Consider the following 13012-nt stretch of genomic DNA (forward strand, 5'->3'; position numbering starts at 1 on the left):
AGAGAGTTCCGGTTTTAAGTTTTGCATCTGACTCGGCTCGATGTGATCTGGCTTTGTCCTTTTTCTACGTGTTATCATAATTCTTCCGTAATTCAGGGTTAATAGCATTCTTACAGTGAGAGAGATCATGAATACGAATCCTACCGTCAGGAGGTTTTTCCACCAAAAATTTGTTGAGAATAGTCCGTATCTACTTTCTACAGAGGTCAATCTTTGGTCTTCATTAGTAAATAGGGGAATTTGAGAGTCTAAGGCTTCTCTTATTTTTATTAGTGGTAAGGTTCCTTTGACGTTCTCTATTTTGACCATATGGTGGCTTTTACTTCTTCGTTTTCGATATTAGGAATTGTATGTGATAAATTGACTGGTTTGAAATTGACCACCTTGGGGCTTATTATATTCGTGCTTGTGGTTATCAGTGATGTTTGTACCGTGGCTTCTATGGTTACTAATCGACACCCTTTTTTTGTGGTTATTGTTCCCACGTCTTGTAATAGTAGTTCAGTTCTGTAGCTTGGATCGATTCTTTCTGTGTTATTATAACAAGAGATAGTCCCAACTGTTTCTTTTGGGACGGAAAATAGCCAGAGATCATTTCTAAGATGAATGAATATTTCTCGTTTTGTACTACCTACTAGCGCTTCGCATGATTTGGGAATTCCTTCTTGTTGAGTTTCTTTTGAAAATAAATCTGTCATACAATATCCGGATTTTAGATCATAAATGGGTAAGGTTAGTTGGCGCACCAGATTTTTGAATGCTAGGCACTCCTTATGATCATATGGGTTTGCTAATGCGTAGTCACCTCTTTCTTGATCGACTAGTAAGTATTCTATTTTGGGGGTGATAGTAATGAACGTATTAGTTCTACCCATATTGACATGGAATCTAGAAACCTTTTATAAATTATATGTAGATTGCTGATTCATTAATTGAATTGTTATTACTGCGAATAGTTGTTCGTTTTTTTCCGTGATGTGAACCTTTAGCTTGGTATAATAGTGGAATAGGTTTGCTACTTATGGTTCTGAGGGTAGATGCAGACCGATTATTAGATGTGTTTTTATTTCATCTAAGATACTTTTTAGGTTCGAAGGGTATACAAGATCGTAGAATAAGCTTCCTCCAGTAAGTGCAAATAATGCGAATTCAAATTTGCTAACGTCAGTTGCAAGGTTGAGCAATGGCATTGTGACTTATTCGAGTGATACCATGGTGAGGCTCGAATCGGTAATCACACGATCTACTTCATTCTTTAAGTAATTCATTACATTTACAGTTTTTGAGATGTTCTTGGATATCATTTCAACTTTATCGCTTTGGTAGTTAGCTATGCTTGCTTGTATTTTCTGGACGTGTAACGTTACGTTCATGGCATTATTTAACTTTTTCACATTTTCCCTTAGGATGTTCAGGTCTTCCACCATTGTTAAACCAAAAAGGCGGGAGGCGAGTTCTCCGATGATGGGAATTAGGCTTGTAGACCTGCGGTATTTACTTCTTCGAAAGAAAACCTCAAAGATTCTCGTGGTGATTTGTTTTAATTTTTGTATTTCCGTATTAAATAGTTCAAATAAGGCTTGTAATCTTTGTCTGTATAATATTAAGAAGGCTTGATGAGTTGACACTTTTTGGGAGTTTTTCTCGCTTAGATCAGGTAATGGTTCAATATCTTCCTTTGTCAGCTCGTCGGCCATTGCTAATCTAGCACAAATAGGTTTACCGTCTATTATCCAACATTTCTTATGTACGTAATCATTTTCTTCCTCTTTCTTATATTTATTTTTCTTTTCTTGTGGCTTGTCAATATTTTTCTTTATTTCCTTTGGAGATACTTTCTTAGTAACGTTGCTCATCGTATGATCTTGCCATAGTTGCTTGAGGTATGTCCATATGCTTGATAATTCATTTAGCATGGCGTAATTTCCATCATAGAGTTTATTTTTCTTGGAAGTTGTCAAGAAGGAACCTGTGGTATATTTTGTCGTAGTATATTCGCTTATGGATCCGTCCACATTACTTAATGCTCTTCTCCTTCTGTTTCCCTTGTTGTTAGTTCCTAGAGCCTTATCAATTTCTGCCATTTTCTTGTCAAAGTCGTCTATTATGAATTTCGACTTTAGTTTAGGAATAATAGGGGGTGATTCTCCTGTATTTTCCTTGTGGTGCATGTCTTTCGTCGTCTGCAGGCTTTTGTCCGATTTTAGGAATTGGAATATAGAGTCCTTTAATTCATTAGTATTCTTCTCTAGTCTCATTACTTGTTGAAACAGGGTTTCAAACGGTTTTGGATCCAGTTTCATAAATATCTTCCAGGCATTGTGACTTGCAAGTAACGAATTCTCGTGTTTGAAGATTATCCCGTGCTTTACGATATCTTGGGCTATAGTTTGGGCAACGAAGGTTATCATGAAATTTGTTAGCCACATCCTGTTTTGCTGTTTCTGGAATTAATATTTCATTAAACATAATATAGGAAGAATTCTTATGATAGATACTCGAATGAGAATTTACGATTCCTATTACATGGGATTTTCTTTTCTTTTTTTTCATCGGGGAAAGAAACAAGGTGGGATTAAGATTTGTGGTCATAGAATTTGTTGATTGCTTATGGTAAACATACGGTTGATTCTTAGGCTAGGGGGATAGTCATTTTAATTGATTTCACACAAGAATTTTTCTTTTAACATAAATGTTGCGTGGGTTGACTTTAATTTACGTCATACCAAATTATTTCAATAGAGACGGTTTTTTTGATTTTTTGGTTGCTTTTGATTTTGATTAATAGTTTTTAATTCTTTTAAATATAATTTATTTTCTTTTCGCTCTATATATTACGCTTTTTGGATTATATAGATATTGTTGGTAGTATTTTATTTCTTGGAGGGGGTCGCGTTGACCTTGATATTTTACACAGTTTGGATTTCTCTCGATTTTGTAAACTAATTTTTGTTTTCTACATTTGTCAAGAAGCAATAAATCTGTCTGACATGGACCTTTAACGTACCAGTACCGAACTTTATATTGTTTTTGCAATTTTCTTATTTCATGTTGAATATAATGGAGGTACTTGCCCTTTCTGCCGTTATATTTTATTCCCAATTTCCCTCTCGCGGGTCGATATTTGGGTGTGTTTGCTAAATTTAAACCAAATCTATAGGATTCCACGTCATATTTCCTTAAATTATACTTTACGTTCCATTTTTTTGCGAAGACTTCTTCCCATGATTTATTCACAATGATCATTGCCGCTGAGTATATGACATTTTCTTTTGCGTGCTTTATAGTTATGAACTCTGTATCGATAATTGCTTTGGCCATTGTTCTGAAATGAAAGGTAGTTTCTATTGATTTTTGTCTAGTTAATTTTTTCAATATTAGTTATGATCATGGTACACTCTAGGTCGAGGTCAAACTACCTTTTCACCGGTATTTCCTCATACATCGGGTAGTTATTCGTTCGACGTAATTCGAGTCATCTAAAGCTCCATATTAACTAATAATGAATATATACTTTGAATGGAAAACAAGGTAACTTCAGGTCGAAGTTGAACTATTTTTTCACCGGTGCCACCTTGCACCTGGCTATTTGTGTATTCGAACGTAATTCGATTCCCTAAAGTTCCGTACTCTAGTTTAACGAGTTCGCGCTCGACTAATATCGAGTTACATTTAGGCTTAAAAGTAATGAGACTTTCGAGAAACTACCTTTTTTTGTCAATATATTAACAATGTATTTAGATCCCGTGACACTCACTTTAATTCATAGTTTTACAAATATTAATACACTACTGGTTTATTCATGTAATTCACTTTTTAAATTATAATAATAATAATCGATTATATAGACATAACACTTCAAATAATATTGGAGGGTTCTTTTATTATTCGTTTCAACGAAATTATCTATATATACAGTTTCTTCCACTAATATTGAGTTTCAATTTCAATATTGGTGCATCATCCGGCAGTGCCGCTTTTGAACTTGGAGATTTAAGCATTTCGACAAGTTGATAATTTTCCCATGACGAAACATTTCAGCTGAGAAATCTGAGTTCAAATACCGTATTATTTTACCGCTTTCAGGTGTATTCAAGTACATTAAATACACTAACAATTGGTTTGGGAGGTGCAGGCCCTCCAGTGTGGCAGTTATGTCATTCCTTCGCATATTTTGTCGAATGACTTTCCGGCACAACTGAGATAAAGACAATGGGTCTGGGGGAGTGTCCTCCTTAAAAACATAATTTCTATCTGGAAATCAACTACGCTGAACAAAATGGCTATCTTAAAATTTTGATTGGATGTGTATCGGGAAATGGTGGGTGTGGAAGGGGTTTTAGTTGCCTTCTTATCACTTTTGACTATTAAAAAGGGCACAAGTCACTCCAATTTCCAATTCAATGAGCCCTTTTCGATGTTTCTATAACAAGTTCTTCGATACGAAATGCCCTGCTCTAAAGGAAAAAAATAATAAATGATGCATTGTGCCAACATCGTTTTTATATGCCCTCAGGGCATAACTTAAAACCCTTGCCCCGAGGGTTGTGGGGGAGTGTCCTCCTCAAAAACATATTTTCTATCGGGATATCAACTACACTGAACAAAATGGCTCTCAAAATTTTGATCGGATGTGTTTGGGGGAATGATTAGCGTGGGGGGAGGGGGGCTAGTTGCCCTCCAATAACTTTCGACTATTAAAAAGGGCACTAAACACTGCAATTTCCAATCGAATGAGCCCTTTTCGAAGTTTCTACGACAACTCCTTCGATACGAAGTGTCCGGTAATGGAGAAAAAAATAATACATTGTGCCCACGTCGTTCTTTACCTAGGCAGCGCTATCGCGCTGCCTATGATATACATGCATGTTATTACCTGAGTATCTCAGGAAAATGTTTACACGTGGTGTTAATTTCCATAATTACCCAACTAGAGCATCGCCGCTAGTTCGACGACCTAAGGTTGTTAAGGCTATTACAAAGTGATCTGTTTTTTTTCCATAAGACATGTTGGCCCTCGGGTGTGGGTAGCATTACCTCAAGCTGTTTGAACACTTGATGAGCTACATGAATTTTGCAGTAAACTGAAAGGACACTGTTTGTTTACATATTAATTTTAGTCCCTGATGAGTGAATTTTCTCTCGAGGGATTGTAATATTTTCTTCTTTTTTTTGAATGGCCACAAGGAGACAGAGTAGATTAATGATTTTTAACTTTGTGTCTTGGATATCCAGTTAGGTCGTGACTCTTTATTAAAAATTAATTTTTGTGTTTATTATTTTTGGGGAGGATATTCGGGGAGGGGGTGGTAGGAATGGATGGTAGTGATTGTGTTATGTAGGGTTTTATAAAGGGCAATGTCTACCCATACAAGTTTTATAAACGTCGGGTTTTGTTGTTATTGTGTTTTATTTCTTTAATAAAAAACAACTAACTCTCTCATAAATACAACTAAGTCTATTGGTATTAATGTGGGTACTTGTCAATTAGCTTGTACATTCGCAAGATATATGCTAAAGGAAACTAGTCAAACGGATATGAGTTAATAGAAAATTGGATCGCAAAGCGTGGTTTGTCATTGCGTTTACAATATTTGTTTTATTGTTTTTTGGGGGGTTTCGGGGGAAAAAGTACCTAAGTTAGGTTAGGTTACGTATTTAATATACGCTATGCTTTACCCACACCCCCTAATGTCCAAAAACACAGCCCAAATATGTTTCTAAACTGTTATATTTTTATCATATTGTGTTTTATTTCAATAGCATTAACCAAACTTGACTTCTCGCGTCTACCAGCTAATTGACAAGTACCTTAATGTGGAACGTTAAGTTACTTTTGAGGGGATTGTTGGGGTAAATCAAAACACAGTATATGTGTGCAAGTTATCAACTGGACGTATCGATGATTTCTCAGAAGCTACTTAAGTATGTAATAAAGCACTAAAACCGGTGGTGCTGATCTCCGTTTCCAATTTCTCAGAAAGAGCTTAAAGTATTAAACTGAAACTATCAGGGCCCGAGGAGGGGATGTTGATATAGTCCAAAATTGCATAATATTAATAATGTTGCTGCTTACTACTAATACTACTACTTCTATCACTAATTAAATACATTCTAAGACCACACTGGCTATACATGACGTATGAAGCTAAGAGAGGAAAGGAAATAATAAAAGAAAAATAAAATCAAAAAAGTATCAGAAAATGAGGATTTTGTCAGCCAATGGCAAAACAAGAAGACAAAGAAAAAACTAATATTTCGACAAGGACCTCCGCCAAATCGTCCTCAATTTTTTTTTTTTTTTAAACTGACAAACAAGATTTGCATGTTTTTAGCACAATTTAAGAAATCTACGACTTGGCGGAGGTCCTTGTCGAAATATTTGCTTGTTCTTAGCCTTCATGTTTTGCCACTGGGTGACAAAATCCTCGTTTTCTCAAACTTTTTTTATTTTATTTTTCTTTTATTATTTCCTTTCCTCTCTTAGCTTCATATGCTATTTCTAATACAACTCCTATTGCCCCAACTGTCACTTCTGCTTCTACACACGCTACTGTTACTACTGGTAAAGGCATTAGTGAAACTTTTGGAGAACAGTAAGGGCGGTAGTAGTGATATTCCTGAGTTTGGTAATTTTTGCTTGTTTTAAACTTGAACTATGCTAAATCTCTATTTCTGCTAATGTTGCGTTACAACGTGGCTGTTTAATTTTCTTTGAAGAAGTTCAAATTTTGAAAATATTTTTCCTTATGACTTCATAATAGTGTCCATGAACAGCGTATTTTTTTCTATTCCAAGTTAGTTTTTCATAAATATTGTTTTTTCATTTTATGTATATTTTTTCACATTTTATGTATTTTTTGTTTAAATCACGTGCTTCTTTCAACTTCAGCTTATAGTATAAAATCTATTTTCTTTTTCTAAAATCCACCAAACTGTTTATCGTTGACAAAGTCAGGTTCATGTGTAGGAATTAACAAATTTGACTGTGTTGTGCCCTAATGCACAATTACCATTTCGTTATGGTTAAAAAAGTGTTATGGTTAAATTTTCTTTTTTTTATATGTTATCGTTTGCTTATTCACATTAAGTTTCAAACTGGTCATGTAGAAATTGGGTATCAAACAAAATATTAAGTAATTTTTATTTTTCTGAATTTGTAAAAAAAAAATTCTGCTGTCATGATAAGCAATTTTCTATGATAGATGACGATGATAAATCATGCAAAACCACTATTATTATCTATTTCTTAGAAGAAGCTATGATATTAATTTTAAATAAAAAATAAATTACACTAAAACATGACTAATAAGACAGTATTTGATTGAAATCTTTCAGAAGCCAGTAGGCCAGTCTGCGAAAAATTGATTCGCAAAGTGAGAAAATGAGGCATCATGTTGTAATTTTCTTTTTTTATCCTTTGGTTTTTGTGAAAGTCTGACAATATTCGATGATTTTGAGGCTTTACAGGATTCAAAAAGCATTTGGATTGATAATGGTGACTGGGAAATAAAAAACAAAACTGACTTTGTACCTGAATGGAAAACTATGACTTTAAAGTTCAGGAACACCAACGATGATATCAAAAGCCGGAGTTTGTGCACAAAGCAAGTTATTGATACTTTCAACTGCCTCTTTCTGCGAGTTGAAGTCAAAATACCGTCTTCTATATTTCCAATATCTAACAGATTAAAAGTTGAAGTCATGAATTCAGTCAATGGAACCAAAGTTGTCTTGCATTCATTTGGTGATACTATTTTCAGCTGGTTGAATTATACTATGGAGTATGAAAATATTCCATTGAGACAATATCAAGTAAGATATAATCACGTACAATTTGCAAGCTTCATTTATAAAATATCTTCTTTTAAATTGCAATAGACATAAACTGAGTTTAGTATTCTTCATTCCTCAAGCATTATCCCCTATTCTGCCAATAGCCTACGATGCAGACACTTAATGTTGGGTTTTGTAAATTAGATGCTACACATAAAAATAGGTTTACATTTTAGAGTTCAATGTATAAGGTCACCTACCCATGTTTCTAAACTAATGACTAATTGTTATATCTTTAACCCCTAATATCAAAGCACAAAAGCAGGCGAGGACTATTGACAGAATAACTCAACCTTTAAATCCAGAGGTAATAACCTGAATCTTAAAGATACAATGCATAAGCTTAACTTATGTACTTACTATATAAGTTTATATGAAACAAATTTACGGAGTTCGTAACAATGTGTCTAATAAAGTATAGAAATATTTCTAAAAAGAATCAAGATGACAGTGTGGATATTTGCAGTGGAAGTCTAAATTTTACACAATCAAAATAGCTGATCGATGTATCTTTCGAACTATAAAATAGTTTTAGGAGGGGGTAGAGTCAATTTCCTATGACCATTACAGAACTTTAAGAAGCTATTCTACACTCACTATAGCTATCTAGGCAGTAAACGGGTATATCTGCCTTAATTCAGGAACAGCTAATTGTATTAAGTCAAAACATTAAGGGAATTTGAAGGGATGTTAAACTAAACTGAAAGATACTATATTCATCAAAATAGTCATAATATAATATGCATTGTCTCGGGCACAGCTAAAAACTAAGGAACTAAATTACTGGCTTATTGGGCAGGTGCGAAATTTTGAAGGAATATTGGATGGGATGACCAAATCAGACCGAATTTGATTTTAAATTCTGACTGGGGGAGCAAATGAAGTTATCAATGGCAAAAAAGGGCTTGAATGTTGTAGTCATTGTGATTGTGATTGTTAAATTTTCTTTTTTTATATTTCTATCCTCTTAAAATCTAAGGCAATGAAAAAAGCTCAATTAAAGTTTCAGAGCTTATAGAACCTCAACTGGAAATAAATCTGGTCACATTGATTCTTAAAATTCTATCTTATTTTTATTTTTAAATAACAAATCAGACCTGCTTTAAACAGCTTAATCTCAAAGTAGACTTATTTATATGAACAAGTAGTTAAAAAGATATAGCACTACAAGATTATTATAATGAAATGGTCGGTCAATAGTCATCTGTGCTCAGCTTTGTAGCATGATGAAGGTCAAGACGGCTATAAATCAAAAGAAGGCCAAATATCAGGCAGATTTTAAATCAACTTAATTAATTAAATTTCAATCTACCTATTAATCCAAGCCTTTTTTTCTGAGAAATAGTTTCTATATACAAAGGGGTTGCTCCTCAATTGCTAGCTCTTCATGCTAGGGTTTTTAACTCTTTAAAAAAAGTTGTCTGCATTCTCATTAAACGGCCCTAATGTTTCTACAGTCGTTCTCAATAAAATTGGATAAACAGTCGAACTTTAGGGTAAAGAGTAAGGTTTTGAGGAGGTGGGTAATCCCTTCATAAGTGGAATGATTTCTGCTTGTTTTAAGATTTAATGTTGCTCCTTACTTTCAATTGAAAAAGCTTGTTTTTATTTAATTTCTGATCGTTCTTCAAATATTGCCGGTAAATCTGGTTCACCCTCCATGAAAAATTCCCTCCTGTCTCGGGAAACTCTTCCTTGGAAATTTACTCCCACGTAAAATAAAACCCCTCCCCCGTAAAATTTTTTCCAGACAAGTCCATCCTCACTGAAAATCCCCCCCCCCCAGAAAAGTTTTAAAGACGATTCAGCCACCATTCAGCCTCTTATCATACTTTCATTTGAAAACTACTTTAAATTCTAATCATTTTTCCAATCATTCTGGTAATCCTCCCTTCCGAGAAAATTTTTTCATGGAAATCCAAACCTGCAGAAATCTTTCCAAATTTAAAAAAAATTCTTAAAATTTAAGACGAACAAAATCTATTAAAAATATGAGAAGGGCTAACACTCCTTTAAGCAGGAAAGGATTTACCAATAGGCTCACTGTGCCCAGGTCAAGGGGCACACAAGGCGGGGGGGTGCAGAAAATTATCACTTAGCGATTTTTTTTAAAAAAAACTGGATTGAGGCGATTTATCGTCAAAGTACTAGGTGCACTTCACCTCTGCACAGCGTATTCACAAAAAAGTGATGTTAAAACAACACAGGAATTTCGTAGCCACTTATAAACTGTCAGATGTATCACAAGAATGACAGCTGAGAGCTCGGTATCACCTCTTTCTTGCATTAGTTATGGCTCATACTAATCAGTTGCCTTCTGCTCAGAACTTCCACTATCCCTTAATTTTCTTGGAATTATCCGTAAATCTCTGTGTCTCCCCGAAGAAAAACTTGGATCCCCGAATCCCCGGAAATCACCCAATCACATTGCCACACCTAGTGACCTATCACTAGTGACTATTGATCCCTAGTATGTATTACTTTACTTGCCATAATTTTGTCACTATTCTCTTGTTCGTTAGTTTTAATCTCTTGTGTAACTATGCTTAAAAACCAGACAGATGCAATTGAAATGTAGATCTTTCTTCATATGTTGATAAAAATATCGTCTTTATGACATACAGCTCGTTCTATATATTTAATAGGGTCTTGTGCAGCAGGATCATCTACAAAGGCCGTTTCATTTTTGGATTCCTGCAGGAAGTTTTTAATTTCTTCAGTGCCTCAACACAAATATGGGCTATTCTAAAACAAAAGTGTTCAATACATTTACAGAATCTATCCAAGACTCGATGGTCTGCTTGTCACAATGCCTATCGAGTTGTTAATGAAACAGAGACGATATTTTGGAAAACTTAAATGAAATTGCTAATAGCACAGCTGAGAGACCCTCGACCAGAAATGAAGCCAGTGCATTGTAAGAATAGTTGGGCTTCCTGCTTTCATGGCAATTTTATGGGGTATCATACTAGAAAGGTTTTAACAAGGTGAACATAAAACTACAGTATTAAACCATAGAATTAGGGCAGATTATTATGTATTATAACTCTTTTTCTGTTTTTTTTCAAGAAGTGAGACAAAATATTGGAGGGCTAGAAGGTGCAACGAGAGAAAAATGTGAGCAGGATTATGTAGCAGACTCCCAACGCAAGAGAAAGATGCCTACGTAGTTTGATAAATATGGGGGACATAGCAGCAATGTCATATTTAAAGGATGTGGAAACTTTCGTGTCACCACTTTCAACTTTTATTTAGATACATTATATGCTGAACTCACAAGAAGGAAAAATAAGTACACTCAGCCTCATAACATGTTTGGATTTTCCGAGGTTATTAAAGGACTGGAAGCCTCGGAAGTCACGAATCATGCAATTGAGCTATTGAGTTTTTATCTATATGATCTTAAGCCTATGATTGTAGACGAATGCTTACATTTGAAACCCTTCTTGGTACAAAATGCTGAGGAAGGAAAAAGAAAGCATGACTCTAATTGACGTTAACATGGTTTTGCGTCTATTTAATGCAGCTGAAATATATCCAAATATTGATATTGCTTTAAGAATGATTCTTAGTGTGCATATCACAAACTGTACAGGAAAAATATTCCTCTCCACCCTTTGTCTGGTGAGGAACTAATTAAGATCTATAATAAGCAATTACAGATTGACATCATTATCCCTGCTCACCAGGGGCGTTATTTGGAGGTGGGAAAGTTGCTTCCTCCCAATAATTTGGAGAAAAAATTATTAAGTAACTACAAAACTGTTGCTCCTTTTAAGTTTCAACTTTGTTCTTTACTTTAAGCAGATTTTTTTTTTTAATTAATCTATCCTCATTTTTAATATATAATAAAATTGAAAAACAGGGATCCATTACACTCATTTCATATATTCCACATTAATACTTATACAAATATAACGCCTTTGAAGCCTTATCATCAAGTAAATAGGTGAGCCCAATTAATGGAAAAACTGCGAAAATCGCAAAATACTTTCTGTTTGGCTACGTTTGCTCAGGTCAAATTTTTTCAACTGATAGTTAGGTTTTTTTTCCTTCCTAAAATCTATCAGATCAAGATTAGATTTCCTTGCTTCAAAACTTTGAAAAATGGATATGAATACACCCTCTACATCTGCAAATAGGACAGAAATGGAATCACTGGAAAATAAGAAATCATTGAAAACAAGAATAATTTTTTATTGAAAAGTATGAAAAAGAAATCATCGAAAAAGAAAACACGGTACTGTAGCTAGATAGGTCAAATCTGCTGTAGTTTAGTGATAGAAGTCAGTAGGAGGGCGAGGAGGGGTCATCTCCAGGAATTGTTTTGATTTTTACTTCCAATATTTAAGTCGAAACTTTAATAGAGCTCTAAATTCTCTTATTTGTAATTGAAACACCTAATAAGCGCTCATAACATTTTATTCCTTGCGTTTTTGATTCAAATACTAACCTATATATGTATAACTACCTCAATGTAAAACCATGTTGAATTCTCGCTACTTTTGCTTTTCTAGATATTTCTTTTGACCAGCTCAAAAAAAATGTCATAAATGTAAGGAGGAATATTACTGTTATTAGTTGCATTTCAAGTAATGCCAGCACTACTTGTGTTAGGTTTATCTCTGTATCAGCATGCTGTATGAAATGTCTGCTTCAAGTAAGATGTCTGTTTCAAAGTGAATCCGAACAATATATGCATGTTTCTCACAATTTAGAAATTTTATGCTCACATATAACTAGTACCAACCCATACTCTTTATCTATTTTTATCTGTTTTAACATGCAACGCTAGAAGACCAAACTTCGCTTGGTGAAAGGAACTTTAGAGATAAAAAAATATTCAGTGCACCCCCTTTATACCCTTTGTTACACAAAAAAGAATTTTGTGTAAATTTCTAGATTTCTTTTTTTCAAACAGTTCGTGGTAACGAACTGTAAGTAAGGAGCGACCCGGCTCAATAGTAACCAAAACTCTAAAAGACAGAACTTTGATACCAATAGATATATCAAAAGAGTCGGGGTTTCATACTGGTTTCAATTATATAAGTTTTAATGAGTTTAATCTTACCCATCAAAGGTTACGAGCCAGAGAAAATTTGCCTGATTTTTGAAAAAAAAGGGGGAATACCCCCTAAAAGTCATAGAATCTTAATGAAAATCACACTATCAGATT

At 34.3% G+C, this 13012-nt stretch overlaps 1 protein-coding gene across 1 annotated transcript in view; it reads left to right on the top strand.

Moving 5' to 3' along the window:
- The first annotated feature begins 3731 nt into the window (after nucleotides 1-3731).
- LOC148946986 (uncharacterized) overlaps nucleotides 3732-13012 on the top strand; it is a 36060-nt gene continuing 26779 nt past the window's right edge. Inside the window, exons 1-3 of the mRNA XM_089096478.1 lie at nucleotides 3732-3804; nucleotides 6488-6596; nucleotides 7437-7815. Of these exons, the coding sequence (XP_088952604.1) occupies nucleotides 3732-3804; nucleotides 6488-6596; nucleotides 7437-7815 (561 nt within the window). The remainder of the gene's footprint in view (nucleotides 3805-6487; nucleotides 6597-7436; nucleotides 7816-13012) is intronic.

Source organism: Artemia sp. Qi Xiang Cuo, chromosome 11 (assembly GCF_049724085.1).
Source record: "Artemia sp. Qi Xiang Cuo chromosome 11, ASM4972408v1, whole genome shotgun sequence".
Taxonomy (NCBI): domain Eukaryota; kingdom Metazoa; phylum Arthropoda; class Branchiopoda; order Anostraca; family Artemiidae; genus Artemia; species Artemia sp. Qi Xiang Cuo.